Below are 12327 nucleotides of genomic sequence, written 5' to 3'. Positions count from 1 at the left end.
GGAAGCTCCATCTTCTCATTTACAAAGTGCACTCAGTGGAGTGGCAACAAGTGGTTTCTGACTTGCTTTCCTTTCCTTTATAAGTCGTTGTTCTCCCAGTTGGCTGAGGATAGGCACGTGTATGTGGTAAGTGTAGGGAAGTGTCTCTTCTGTGTATGTCAATGGAGTGGTGCTCCACCTTGAAGACTTCAACCTGCATTAGAAAGAAAATACATCTAAGGTAAATTTAACTGTGAAATGAACACTGGATTTGTAACAGGTAACTTTTCATTACGTGTTATTGAGCTATGTTTTGTATGGAGTTGAGTAACATTGTTGGTCTCATAAGGACCTCAGAGTGAGTGAAGGAAGGGCAGCGGAAAATCCGAGAAACTATCTGAGCCACACAGTCAGATATAATCATTCCACTTGGCAACTGTTGTGAGAAGTGTCTGTTATTTATTGAAAAACGCACATCAGGTTTCTGTCATGGGGGAAATTCCTGCCTTACCACTTCTTTCCTCTGTCAGTGAAATTGCCTGCTATACACAGGGGTTTTTCCAAAGCCAGAATGAACAGGAATGTCACAGTTGACAGACACTCAAGCTGAGAAGCAGCGTCTGTTTACAGGCAGACATCAGCGAATCTTTTCTTCGCGATCACCATGTGATACCTGAGATCGCATCAATGTTGTAACACTGAAGAAGGAATGGTGGCATGGTGGATTCTGGTGAATGGCATAAGAATTGCCAAAGAGTTTTTCTGTTTTTTTCACCTTGAATTTCTTCCAGGGCTGCTGGTACTCAGTAGAAGATAAATTCTTTGCTCTTCTAGTGAAGGTCTATGGTGGGACTTTGTACCCACTGTCAGAAGGAATTCTCAGGTTCTTTGCAAAGTAGGACAAGGTGCTCTATTACCTGAGTTCTCTACTCAGAGAGTGGCCAGGTACTGCAACGGGCTGCCCAGAGAAGCCATGGTTGCCACATCCCAAGAGTTGTTGAAGGCCATTTTAGATAAGACACTGGGAAACATGATCCATTGAGTGGCTTCCCTGCCCACGGCAGGGTGATTGGAACTGGGGGAGACTTATAGCCCCTTCAAACTCAACTAGTGTGTGATTCTGTCATTCTGTGAGTTTACGATGAGACCCAAGTAGATGTGGGCAAAAGAGAACCAAGCTAAGGTCTCTATCCATCTGCTTTGAATCTACTTTGAGGCACTGGAAACACCTTGTTGTGTGGACGATTTGTCCTGCAGACAAACCTGGGATCATGCTTCAGTCTTCATCAGCCTCCTCATTCCAGACAGGATCTTGAACAGTTCTTCCACATCTGGTGTTGGTCCATAGGCCTTTTAGAGATTAATGTCCAGAGGGAGAGGCCATGCCCAGAGGAAAAAGAGCAGCTGCTGCTCATCACAACGATGATGTGGAAATGACAGTTCTCCTGTGGATGCAAAAGTTTCATCCTGAGCAAGGATATTAGAAGCACAGAGCCACACACAGCCACACCTGCCGCCCTCCAGGGTCACACACCACTCTTCCTCTAAAAACAACAGATAGGGCATAGCTGGTGGGTGCAATAGCACCACCCATATATGGACTTGGTTGAACTCTAGTGCTTGTTATCCATCCTTTTATCAAACCAGTGATTAAACATTTACCACACAGCAGTTACATTACTGAAGGATCAAAAGCTATGGTGTAGCACAGATTGCTGAAAGAGCACAGGGCCAGTGCTATTGCTTCAGTGCTGCCTGGACTTTTCTTCCTGTGCAGCTCTCCCCACATTTCCGCAGGAATGGCCCTGGTCCTTCCTTCTCATCCACAAGTCTCGGTGTCGCTGCTTCTGCTGCTGTCTGTGCTGAGCTTGGCTGCAGGTGGGAAGCTGCTGGTGGTGTCTGTGGATGGGAGTCCCTGGTTCAGCGTGCTGGAAATGTTAGAAGTTCTGAAGCAGAAAGGACATGAAATAGTCGTTGTTGCACCTGAAGCCAATTTAAATGTAAAGCCATCAGAGAGTTTTATTTTGAAAACCTACCCAGCCTCTTTCACACAGGAAGAGATGGATAACAATTTCCAGGCATTTCTTAAGGATGCATTTGAAGAAGGATCGTTTTTGGAACAATTTCATAGACTGCAAGAAAAAGTAAAAAGACTCTTTGATGTAGGTTTCATATCCTGTGCATGGTTACTGAAGAACAAAGAGCTTATCAGATATCTTGAGGAAAGTAACTTTGATGCTCTCTTCACTGACCCTGTGTTTCCTTGTGGAGCGATACTGGCCGAGCATCTTTCCATCCCTTCTGTGTATTTCATGAGGGGAATGCCATGTGGATTAGACTTTGAGGCTACTCAATGTCCCAATCCCCCTTCTTATATCCCTAGGGCATTTACAGACCATACCGATCACATGAACTTCCTCCAGCGTGTGAAGAATGTCATCTTTGATACCTCAAATCTTTTTCTCTGTGACTTTCTTTTTAAACCATATGAAAAACTGGCTTCTGAGTTCCTTCAGCGAGATGTGACCGTGATAGATCTCTTACGTAAGGCTTCCGTATGGCTTCTGAGGTATGACTTTGTGTTAGATTATCCAAGGCCATTGATGCCCAACATAATTGTGGTTGGAGGAATAAACTGTGCTCACAAGCAGCTACCTCAGGTGGGTTGTGCTCAGTTTTTAATTCTTATTCTGACAGATTTCTGTGCTCCTAAGAATGTAATTTCTTTTATTAGATAAATATTATATTCCTCTTTAGGTTGAGCTAGGCAACTTTTTGTGAAAAAATGCTTTGCTACTCTTCCTCTAAAAGGAACAGATGGGGCACAGCTGGTGGGTGCAATAGCACCATCCACACATGGACTTGGCTGAACTCTAATACTGGTTATCCAGCCTTTTATTAAACCAGTGATTAATCATTTACCATGCAACTATTAGTTACCCTTTTTATTTTTCCCCATTACTTTCCTATGTCCGCACTGCTTGCTTACACCATTAGATGGTGCTCCTATCAGAAGCAGAGAATAACAGACAAAAATGAACGTGGATGTGGCTAAGAATAGCGCTTTGCACCTCTTCATTGTTCAGTGAGGAATTGCTTTCTGCAAGACTTCTGCAGACTAAGTAATGCCCATTCTCTTCCCTGGAGCAGATAAGCAGTTCTGCAGCAGTTTTGGAGACTGCAGCAGACATGAATAAAAAATCTACTTCTCTGGTGTAGCAGCAAGAGGTCTGCTTACTTTAAATAAAGTTCTTTGTCCCAGATCTGGACTGCAAGTGTATTTTGTTTGGACAATGCCAAACTTCTAAAATATTGGTTATCCAAGTCCACTAAGGAAACCTATTATAGCTTTTCTTAGTTTTGAGCAATTGTCCACTGCAGGGCCTGTTTCTCAGAGCAGGACTGCCAAAAGATTTGTAAAGGTTGTGACATAAAGTTGGACTTTGGCACACAAGAACATTTGAAGAAGATAGTAAAACCAAGTGATTGGTCCCACAGAAAACAAATGGGGTTAAATATGCCCTGAAACAGCTGTATCTGTTCTACTGCAATAGAAAGTAAGGAAGGGAAGTCAACCAGTAGCCAAAGAAATGCCTGCCCAAAACACCCAAAACCTGAGGAGGATTTTGCAGTTCCCAGATGTCCATGAGCACATACACAACTGAGCTCCGAGTTCTCCATTAGCTATCTGCAATGACCTAATGAAGAATTTGTCTTCAGAGAGATCTTTTGTGACAGAGCCAAATCTGAACCACATTTCACCTTGTTTGCCTGTTAGAGAGATCAGATCTGCTGTTCAGATGCCACCTATCAGCAAGCCTTCAGAAGGTCCTTCTATTCAGATTCAGTCTCAAGTAAAGGGCTGTAGGTTACAGCACTCTGGTCAGCCACAGAAATACACAACAGAGCAAAAACCAAGGGAGTCAGTCCCTGTTATCCCCTCAGGCCCTTAAGATTACATTTCAATGCCAAACTTAATTCATTTTATTCCACTCTGATGTTCACAACAACTACCTCCAGTTTTGTCTCTCCTTCCTTGGCGTTACCAAATATTTTTCTATGGCACTGGGTTTTCACTTCAGCCTTTGGCTGTTTGTTTTTACATAAGAATCCTTTTGTTCTTTCATTCCACTGGCAGATCTTCTAGTTATTCTTTTACCAAAATCAAAGAAACAAAACAGACGAAGTTGGCAGCCGATCAGTATTACTGTAGTCAAAATGGACAAAACATTTCAGATACTAGAAGTCAAAGCTATCCTCTTACAGAGCACTTCAGAGTCTTAAGTGTCTCTTGCAGCTGCATGGTCTGAGAAGAAGAACATCAACCCTAAATCAAGCTCATCTGAACTTCCATAAGTGCGAAAACAAAGCACAGAGTATTCACTTAGGGACTGGTTGGCAGGAAAATTATGATGATTAATTGACCTACTTAATAAGTACATTATCTTTTTTTATCACACAGAAACTGATGTCTTTGAGCTGCACACGTGTTTTAAAATCTTTCTTTTTTTCCCCCTCACAGCCATTCCAAACCTTGGTTTAGTCTCCATTTCTGCAAACATTCACACCCCTGCATACCTTCATTCAACCACCTGCATCCTTTTTTTTTCCTAGATACCTTCATGGAAACGTGACAGAAGTTAACTGCATGTGACATAATAGGGATTTTGACTGAGGGTGTGCTTTGTGTTGGCAGGAATTCGAAGCCATTGTAAATGCTTCCGGAGAACACGGTATTGTTGTCTTCTCCCTGGGCTCCATGGTCTCCGAGATCCCCATGAAGAAAGGCATGGAAATTGCAGATGCTTTGGGATCAGTCCCTCAAACGGTACAGTATCCCTTTCCTCCTCCCAGCACAGCAATTCAACGTTGTGTTCAGATATAATACATTATCTTTGGTTTTCGGGTTGCTCAGCCCACCCTTCTTTTTCCTGCTCCCCAGTGTCAGAAGAGAACATCATCCCTGTTGTTCTGCACTGCTGTTGGCAGAAGAGGTTTTGTGCATCAGAGATGCTGTTAGCTGCGCTTTCCAAACCAGCAGAGGAGCAGCAAGAGCGTGGTTGTTGAGAACTGACATTGTGTTTATCCTCCTTCAAAGGTTTTGTGGCGATACACAGGAGAGGTGCCCCCCAACCTGCCAAAGAACGTGAAGCTTGTCAAGTGGCTGCCACAGAATGACCTCCTAGGTAGGTCTGAGACGCCTGGGGTTATGCCATCTTATTTCTTTCAATTCCATTACATAGCTTCAAGGCCTCATTACTATCATCTGTGCTGTTTCTGTATGGGTCATGTGGTCCTCATTACAGACTTTGCTGTTTGAAACAGAGTTTGCCTTTTAGAATCTTACCTAACCTCAATTTCAAGATTGCCTTACTGTTTGGAAAGGTGTTCCAACACTCAGTTATGATACTGTTAAACACGGGGGACTTTGGCTATCCAGACTCAACACTTAACTGTGCTTTTTTTGTCCTCTTGTTGTCTTCTGGACTGAAGAGGGAATTTAAGTTCCTGAAATGAGCACTTCCAGACAGGTTCTCACACTTTTAAAGTGCTAATATTGTGTGTGTTATCACCAGGAGTGCATTTGTTGGTGTAATGCGATAATGAAAGCATAGCAATAATAGCAGAGTGGGACAATCCTAGGCTGCAGCAAATGAAAACAAACCCAGATGCAGCAACCATGGATGCAGAAACAAAGAAAAACTGATGACCTTTAGGAGGCCTCTAGTAGGCAGGGACCTCCACTGCCAACCCTTAAATGAGGTCTGGGAAGGGGTGGATCCTGGCTTCATCCTTTCCAATCACACAGGTACATTGCATGCAGCTGAGCTCCCCTGGGTTGGCCCTGCCTTCCCATCAGGTGCTCAGTCACTGTTCAGGCTGTGACTCAGCATTTCTGCTATACTTGGTTAGACATCATGGTTTTACTGTGAGAGACTTGCAAACGGAAGACATGGTAAAAAAGAAAGCAATGACTTTGCTTTGTAAATTTGGCTTCACTGGGTTGTGATTTTATCCTAACATCTGAGAAGGTGTGGGGGATCATATAGGGCTTTTCAGAGATTACCCAAACCAAGATGGAGCTCTACAATTCATGGTTTCATAATGTCCTGCTCTCTGCTACATTAAGTTTGCCCATAAGTAACAATACTTAGGACAGTCCAAAGTTCTTGATATACACCTATCAGTGGCATTTTTTGGTATATTTTTCCTAAGCGTGTGTTACCATGACATAACAGATCTCTCTTTCCTCCACAGCTCATCCTAAGACTCGTGCCTTTATTACCCATGGAGGCTCACACGGTGTTTACGAGGGCATATGCAATGCAGTGCCAATGGTGCTAATGCCTTTATTTGGAGACCAGATGGACAATGCGAAACGAGTAGAGTCGCGGGGAGCAGGATTGACACTGAATATACTAGAAATGACTTCGAAAGACATATCCGATGCCCTGAAAGCAGTTATTAATGATAAAAAGTCAGTAATAGATACGGAGCCTTTTTCTTTCTACTGCTGTATAACACCAGAACTCTCACTTCCAGTTTAACACAATACTAATCTGTTCCTGTATCCCTTCTTATATCAGCTCCATTGCTGAGAAGGCATTGCTTGCCCTGGATTAACATTGTCCCACCCCTGCACCAGCACCATCCTTCTCACTGTCTGAGATTGCAATCATTAGGTGATGAGAACAGCCTGATCTGAGAGGATGCAGGTGCCAGAATAGATGGGGTACAAGTGTAATGAAAGAAATAAAGCTGACAAAAGATATCAAGATGACAAAAGATGACAGGAGATTTTGCTGACAGCTCAAACTAAGCTTTTCTACTTCTTTTTCTGTTACCTTTTCTCCTCTGTTTAGCACTGAAAACATCACTTTTCAGGGCTCATAACTTTGCTATTTTACTTCTCCTGCGATGGATGTGGCAGGAAAAATGTGGAGAAGCCCCTAGTGGGCTCTCAGGCAACTGACATTGCATCCTTCCAAAGGAAGTTTTTCAGTTGTTACAGTTAGCGTAGTATGGTCAGGTTGCGGTTGGACTTGATGATCTTTAAGGCCTTTTCCAACCTGAGCGATTCTATGATTCTATGGTATTAGGAAACATTGCTTCTCAGGAGGAGTGGTGATGCAGTGGCACAGCTGCCCACAAAGGTGGTGAGGTCACCATCCCTGCGGGTGTTAAAGAACTGTGGAAATGTGGCACTGAGGGACGTGGTCAGTGGGCATGGTGGGGATGGGTTGGTGATATCTGTGGTCTTCTCCAGCCTTAATGATTCTGTGATCCTTTTTTCTCTGGGAAGTGAGTCTCAGCAGCACAAGTCACTGAACACACCCAACACCTTGTCTTGGCAGGTACAAAGAGAACATCCAGCGTCTCTCAGACCTCCACCTTGACAGGCCCATCCACCCTCTGGACCTGGCTGTGCACTGGGTGGAGTTTGTCATGAGACACAAAGGGGCCCCACACCTGCGCCCTGCTGCCCATGACCTGAACTGGATTCAGTATCACTCCCTGGACGTCTTTGCCTTCCTCCTGGCTGTGGTGCTCCTCTCCCTCTTCATTTCTGTGAAGTGCTGCATGTTCTGCTGCCGCAGGTGCTGCTTTAAGAAGGGAAGAAAAAGCAAGTCAGGGAAATCAAAGACCCACTAGCAGATGAAAGCACTGATGGGAGGCAAGACCTCTGCTCCAGGCCTCAAGGATCAGAGAAAGTCTTAAATTTCACTAAAATAATTACTAGCTTTCAATCAAGAAATAATATAATTCCTTTAGACTAACACCGAGTGTTGTTTCATTGATATTTTTTGTCTTTAATTAAGAATTAGTTACTAAAATAATTTGTACAGCAGTGCTTCAGTCACTTGGGAAGATATCAGCGTGAAGTCCAAGGTGCCTGGCTTCCACGTCTTGTTGTACAGAGGACTCGTGGTCGCATTTTTTTTTAACCTCTTTATGCAGTGGAGAAATACAGGATTTCATACGACTTTGCTCTGAGGGCTCTGTGAGGACCATTTGCTCCATCGTGTAAGATTGTCAGGTTCATCAAGCACTTTGAAATCTTTGTACAGCTGCTGTTATAGAAGAGGCAAATGTTATAATCTGACGTTGTATGTCACATAAGCCAAGCTAGCTGCACATCTTACGTAGGCTTTGTGTGTGTTTACCATACCCTGAGTTCGATCCAGACTTCAGCATGGAAGTGGTTGTAAAGCCACTGGTGTTTCACCAAGTTCCCCATCGGGCAGAGTTCTGTCTCTGGAGCTCACCAGTTGGGCGCTGTGATCTTTGGAAGCAGTTTTTTAAAACTATCTGATTTATTCTCTGTAAATGACGTTAAGGTAAAAACCCAACCCCCAGTCTTTCAAATAAATCCCCATACAGTAATGGCTCTTGTGTTTTCTGACTTGAGGGGGGTGGGGACACTCTTTGCACACGGAGAGAGCTGGAGGAAGGAATAATTCAGTGCAACATTGTGTGGGGTACTCAGCGAAAGCCACTGGAGTCATGCTGGGGATAGCCTGCCAACCTGGGGACAGCCTGCCATCTTGGTGGCTGCCCCCATCTTGGGTCCAAAGGATGGTGGGGGTGACTGCCCTCTCTCATCAATCAGGGGAGCACAGTTGCGTTATGAACCCTTCACTATATAAATGTTCCATGAGCATAAGAGCGCTCAGTGGCTGATGCATTTGGAACTGGGCAACAAAGATGGGCAGTCTATAGCCAAGCCAACTTCATGGGGGTTGGACTCAGTGATCTCTAGAGGTCCCTTCCAACCCCTGCAATTCTGTGATCCCTCTGGGCAGCAAAGATGGAGTGCTCAAAAGCTGCTTCTCAGTATTATCATTTTATCACTCAGTCAATCTAAGGAATCTTTTCCTTGGGACACGGGGAGGGAGTTCCAACAGGGCACGAGAGCTGGCTTGCTTCCCATTCACAACTTCCACAGCTCCCCGTGTCCATGAAGTGACAGCTCTGGCCGTCCCCACAGCTCTGGGTGACAGCAGCACTTCTGTACAGTGACACTCAGTGCGAGGCCCAGAGACACCTTGCACTGCCCATCACACCACGGAATACGAACTAAAACAACAAGAAATGGATGGGCAGGCCTGTGGGGCCTCCTTCTTGGAGATCTCCGGACCCAATCCCACTCAGCTTTAGGGAGCTCTTTTTCTGCTATGACGAAGGGCGAGAGGGGGAGAGAGCAAGCGGTGCTGTTGGGGACCCAGCGGCGGTGAGCAGGGGGGGGCGGTGCCGCACCGCGGGCTGTTCCGGCCGTGTCCAGCAGAGGGCGCCACCGCATCGCTGCCGGGGAAAACCCGAGCGGCGGTACGGGCGGCTCCGGGGCGGGGCAGCGAGGCAGAGATGCGGCGGCTCTCCCGGTGCTCCTCAAGGGAAGAGCTGCACCAGGGTGAGCTTGGTGCCCTGTAACAGGATGAAGTATAGAATCACAGGATCGTTTGAGGTGGAAGGGACCCAAAGACGCGGGTGAGAGCCTCTTTGCTTTGCACGTGGCAGGGCCCTGGGGGTCACAGCAGCCTGCGGTGGGAGGATGCTGTCAGCATCTTCCTCCTGCTTGGACCATGGGAAGCAGCAGGGAGTGCTGATATTTCTGTTAGCTATTTCGTCCGCAGCTGCTCTTCACCCCACTTGGGTACTCACACTCCGACCTGCAGTGACTTGATTCTTCAGGTCTGGCTTTTGGGTGAGTGGATAAAGCAAATACCCACTGCTTCTGTCAGCCAGCTGTGGGCACGTTGTCTGGGGCTACTCGTGCAGGGGGCTTTGTGAGAAGAAATCCCATCCCCAGGCTTTTCCCTGCTGCCAGAGGCAGCCACACCTCCAGTATTTCCAGGGGGATGCCCCTCTTTCCCAGACCCTACTCCCGTTGCCCACAGGGGGTGTCAGAGGTCAGGCACAGCTCACACCCACCAGATGGGAAGAGTTCTGGCATGGGATTTGGCTTTGATAGGTGGCAGAAGGTGCTCCCAGCATCAATTCCGTCTCCATTAAGGACAGAAGAACGGTTTCATATGCCAGATCTGATTGCTTAGGATAATAAAAGCAAGCCATCAGCACGGGCATCATCAACTCCCAAATCTCCCAGCAGATATTGGCTGGCTCACTTCCTGCACGACCTCCTTCACAAGCCAGCCCAAACAAACAGGGCTGGCAGATCCTTCCCCAGAGTACCTCCAGCCCAGGCAGTTGGGGACGCAGTCTGCTTTGTGGGGTAGATCAAAGCATGCTGTGTCTGTCACCCAGCAGCCCTCTCAATGGGGACCCAACCACATCCCAGCAACTCGCTTCAACCAGGGGAGACCTCCTGAGGAGATGGCTGTGAGGTTTAATTAACCTTCAGCAGGGAGTAGCTAGAGCGGGGAAGAAACCCAAGGTTGATTATCCCCTGGAGGCTGCTGACGATATGATGGGGCTGCCCTGTGAGCCTCAGCTGCAAACAGTTGGTCTGAGATGACTTCATCATACCAGGAGGGATGCTGGGAGTGGGAAGCATTTGGTCATGGCAGGGAGAAAGAAGGCGAAATCAAAGCCAGCTGTGCTCCTAATGCAGGCCTCATAAACTGTACAATCATTGCAGGCGTCCCTGCATTGTACAGGGACGACTACATCTGGATCAGGTGCTCAGAGCCCCATCCAACCTGATCTTACGTGTCTCCAGGGATGGGGCTTCCACCACCCCTCTGGGCAACCTGTGCCAGCACCTCACTGCCCTTGTGAAAAAATAGCATGTTCATCCCTCCATCCAGAGGCTCCTTCCTTCTCACCATGGATATGAGGGTATCCCTACCCTAAATCAGCCATCAGCCATCTAGTGCAGAAGTGACAGTCAGTCCATGGAGATTGGCTCTCTTTGGGCCTGGCTCTCTTGCACATGGCCTTTGGGAAAACATACTAAAAGAGTCCAGAAATACCATTTATTGCTGGAAGTCCCTGATTTCAGCCCAAGGAAGGTGTTGTGAAAAGAGCATTACCAAATAAAGGGCTTCTGTGCCAAAAGGTGTGAGTGGTGATGCCACAGATGTGTGCTGGGAGCTGTCTCCAGGGACAATGACCTCCTGTTGCAGCCACCATGCTCGTATTCTATCAGGGCTCAGACCTGATGAATCTGACTTGGGTTATTAAGGTGAAGAGGTTATAAGGGTCACAGATTCACTGAGGTTGGAAAAGACCTCTAAGATCACGTAGTCCAATCACCAACTTCCCACCACTATGCTCACTAACCATATCCCCAAAGACACAAAGGTCCAGAAGACCCAAACCCAGGAGATTCCCATGCTGGCTGTGCCCGGGATGCTGCCAAAGTCGAGCACCAAGGGCAGGAGTCCAGGTGGTGCACAGCAGTGAGGTTCTCATCGAAGTTGTTTTGCTGGCTCTCCTGCCATGGTATGGCTCAACGCAAGCTTCACTTGGTGAGGGAGGTCAGTCTGTCAGAGGAGGGCAAATCCACTGGGAATTATGGTTTTCTGGTGCCAAAACAAACCTGCCAGCAAGGCAAACACCTAGGAGTCATCCTTTAATCAATTTCTCTAACCACTTGTGACCATCTCTTCATATTGCAAGATTTGGGTGTCCTGACAGGCAATAATCCACCACCAGCATTCAGCTGAGAGCTAAAAAGGAAGCAGAAAAATTGATTTTCAGCAGGGATTTCCAGGGATAAAAACAGATGCCCAGAGACCTCATGGCTCTTCCATCACAGTCTCTCATTTTCATTGCAGACTGCACTGGGTGTCCAGACACCGAGAGCCGGGGAGGACAAAGTGAGAATCACTGATACTGCAGATTTCTGTCCAGACACTGATAACCCAGGGGTGACCTCCCTCCCTCCCTCCCTCCCCATTCTGACGTATCTCTTTCAGCCATTTAATGGAGAGCTGAGCTGATGTGAAATATCATCCTATTTTGATGGCTTAAAATGGCGCAAATGCATTGCCAAGGGGACTGTGCTGAAGGAGGTCACTCCCTTGACTGAACACGGGAAAAAAAGACCAATCATTTACTTGAGGACAAAATATTAGAGGGAGTCAGACATCAGAGGAGCAGCTAATGGAGAACTGCTCCTATTAGATAGGTCCAGGCTACTTAAGAATGATCATTCATTACCAGGATTCCAAGTGGCCCTGGTCCAGCAATAGAGCCGTGCCACCCTGTGCTGCACCACGGGATGCATTTGCCAGGGATTAAGTCAAACCAACGTGTCTTTTTTTCACCCTTAGCAAGCTGAAGCTGCAGCCAGAGCCAGATGTCTGAATAACTCACTTTCATGGCCTGAAATCTGAATTCAGTTCGTACTGAGAGCACCACAACTGACGGTCTGTGCTGCAAGCC

General features: G+C 46.6%; 1 protein-coding gene across 11 annotated transcripts in view; it reads left to right on the top strand.

Moving 5' to 3' along the window:
- Nucleotides 1-8364, top strand: part of UGT1A1 (UDP glucuronosyltransferase family 1 member A1) — a 60786-nt gene extending 52422 nt beyond the window's left edge. For 10 of the 11 annotated variants that reach the window (XM_025152657.3, XM_015289256.4, XM_015289251.4 and 7 more), the window contains 4 exons: nt 4676-4807; nt 5078-5165; nt 6238-6457; nt 7335-8364. In XM_025152657.3, coding sequence (XP_025008425.2) covers nt 4676-4807; nt 5078-5165; nt 6238-6457; nt 7335-7632 — 738 coding nt within the window. In that variant the 3' untranslated portion in view covers nt 7633-8364. Of the gene's footprint in view, nt 1-1726; nt 2640-4675; nt 4808-5077; nt 5166-6237; nt 6458-7334 lie in introns of those variants that run through there. The other variant, XM_015289252.4, reaches the window with a different exon arrangement.
- Nucleotides 8365-12327: the final 3963 nt, after the last annotated feature.

The sequence above is a fragment of the Gallus gallus genome, chromosome 7 (assembly GCF_016699485.2).
Source record: "Gallus gallus isolate bGalGal1 chromosome 7, bGalGal1.mat.broiler.GRCg7b, whole genome shotgun sequence".
NCBI lineage: Eukaryota > Metazoa > Chordata > Aves > Galliformes > Phasianidae > Gallus > Gallus gallus.
Note: the sequence above shows the minus strand (reverse complement) of the source record. Positions and strands in the feature narration are given on the sequence as shown.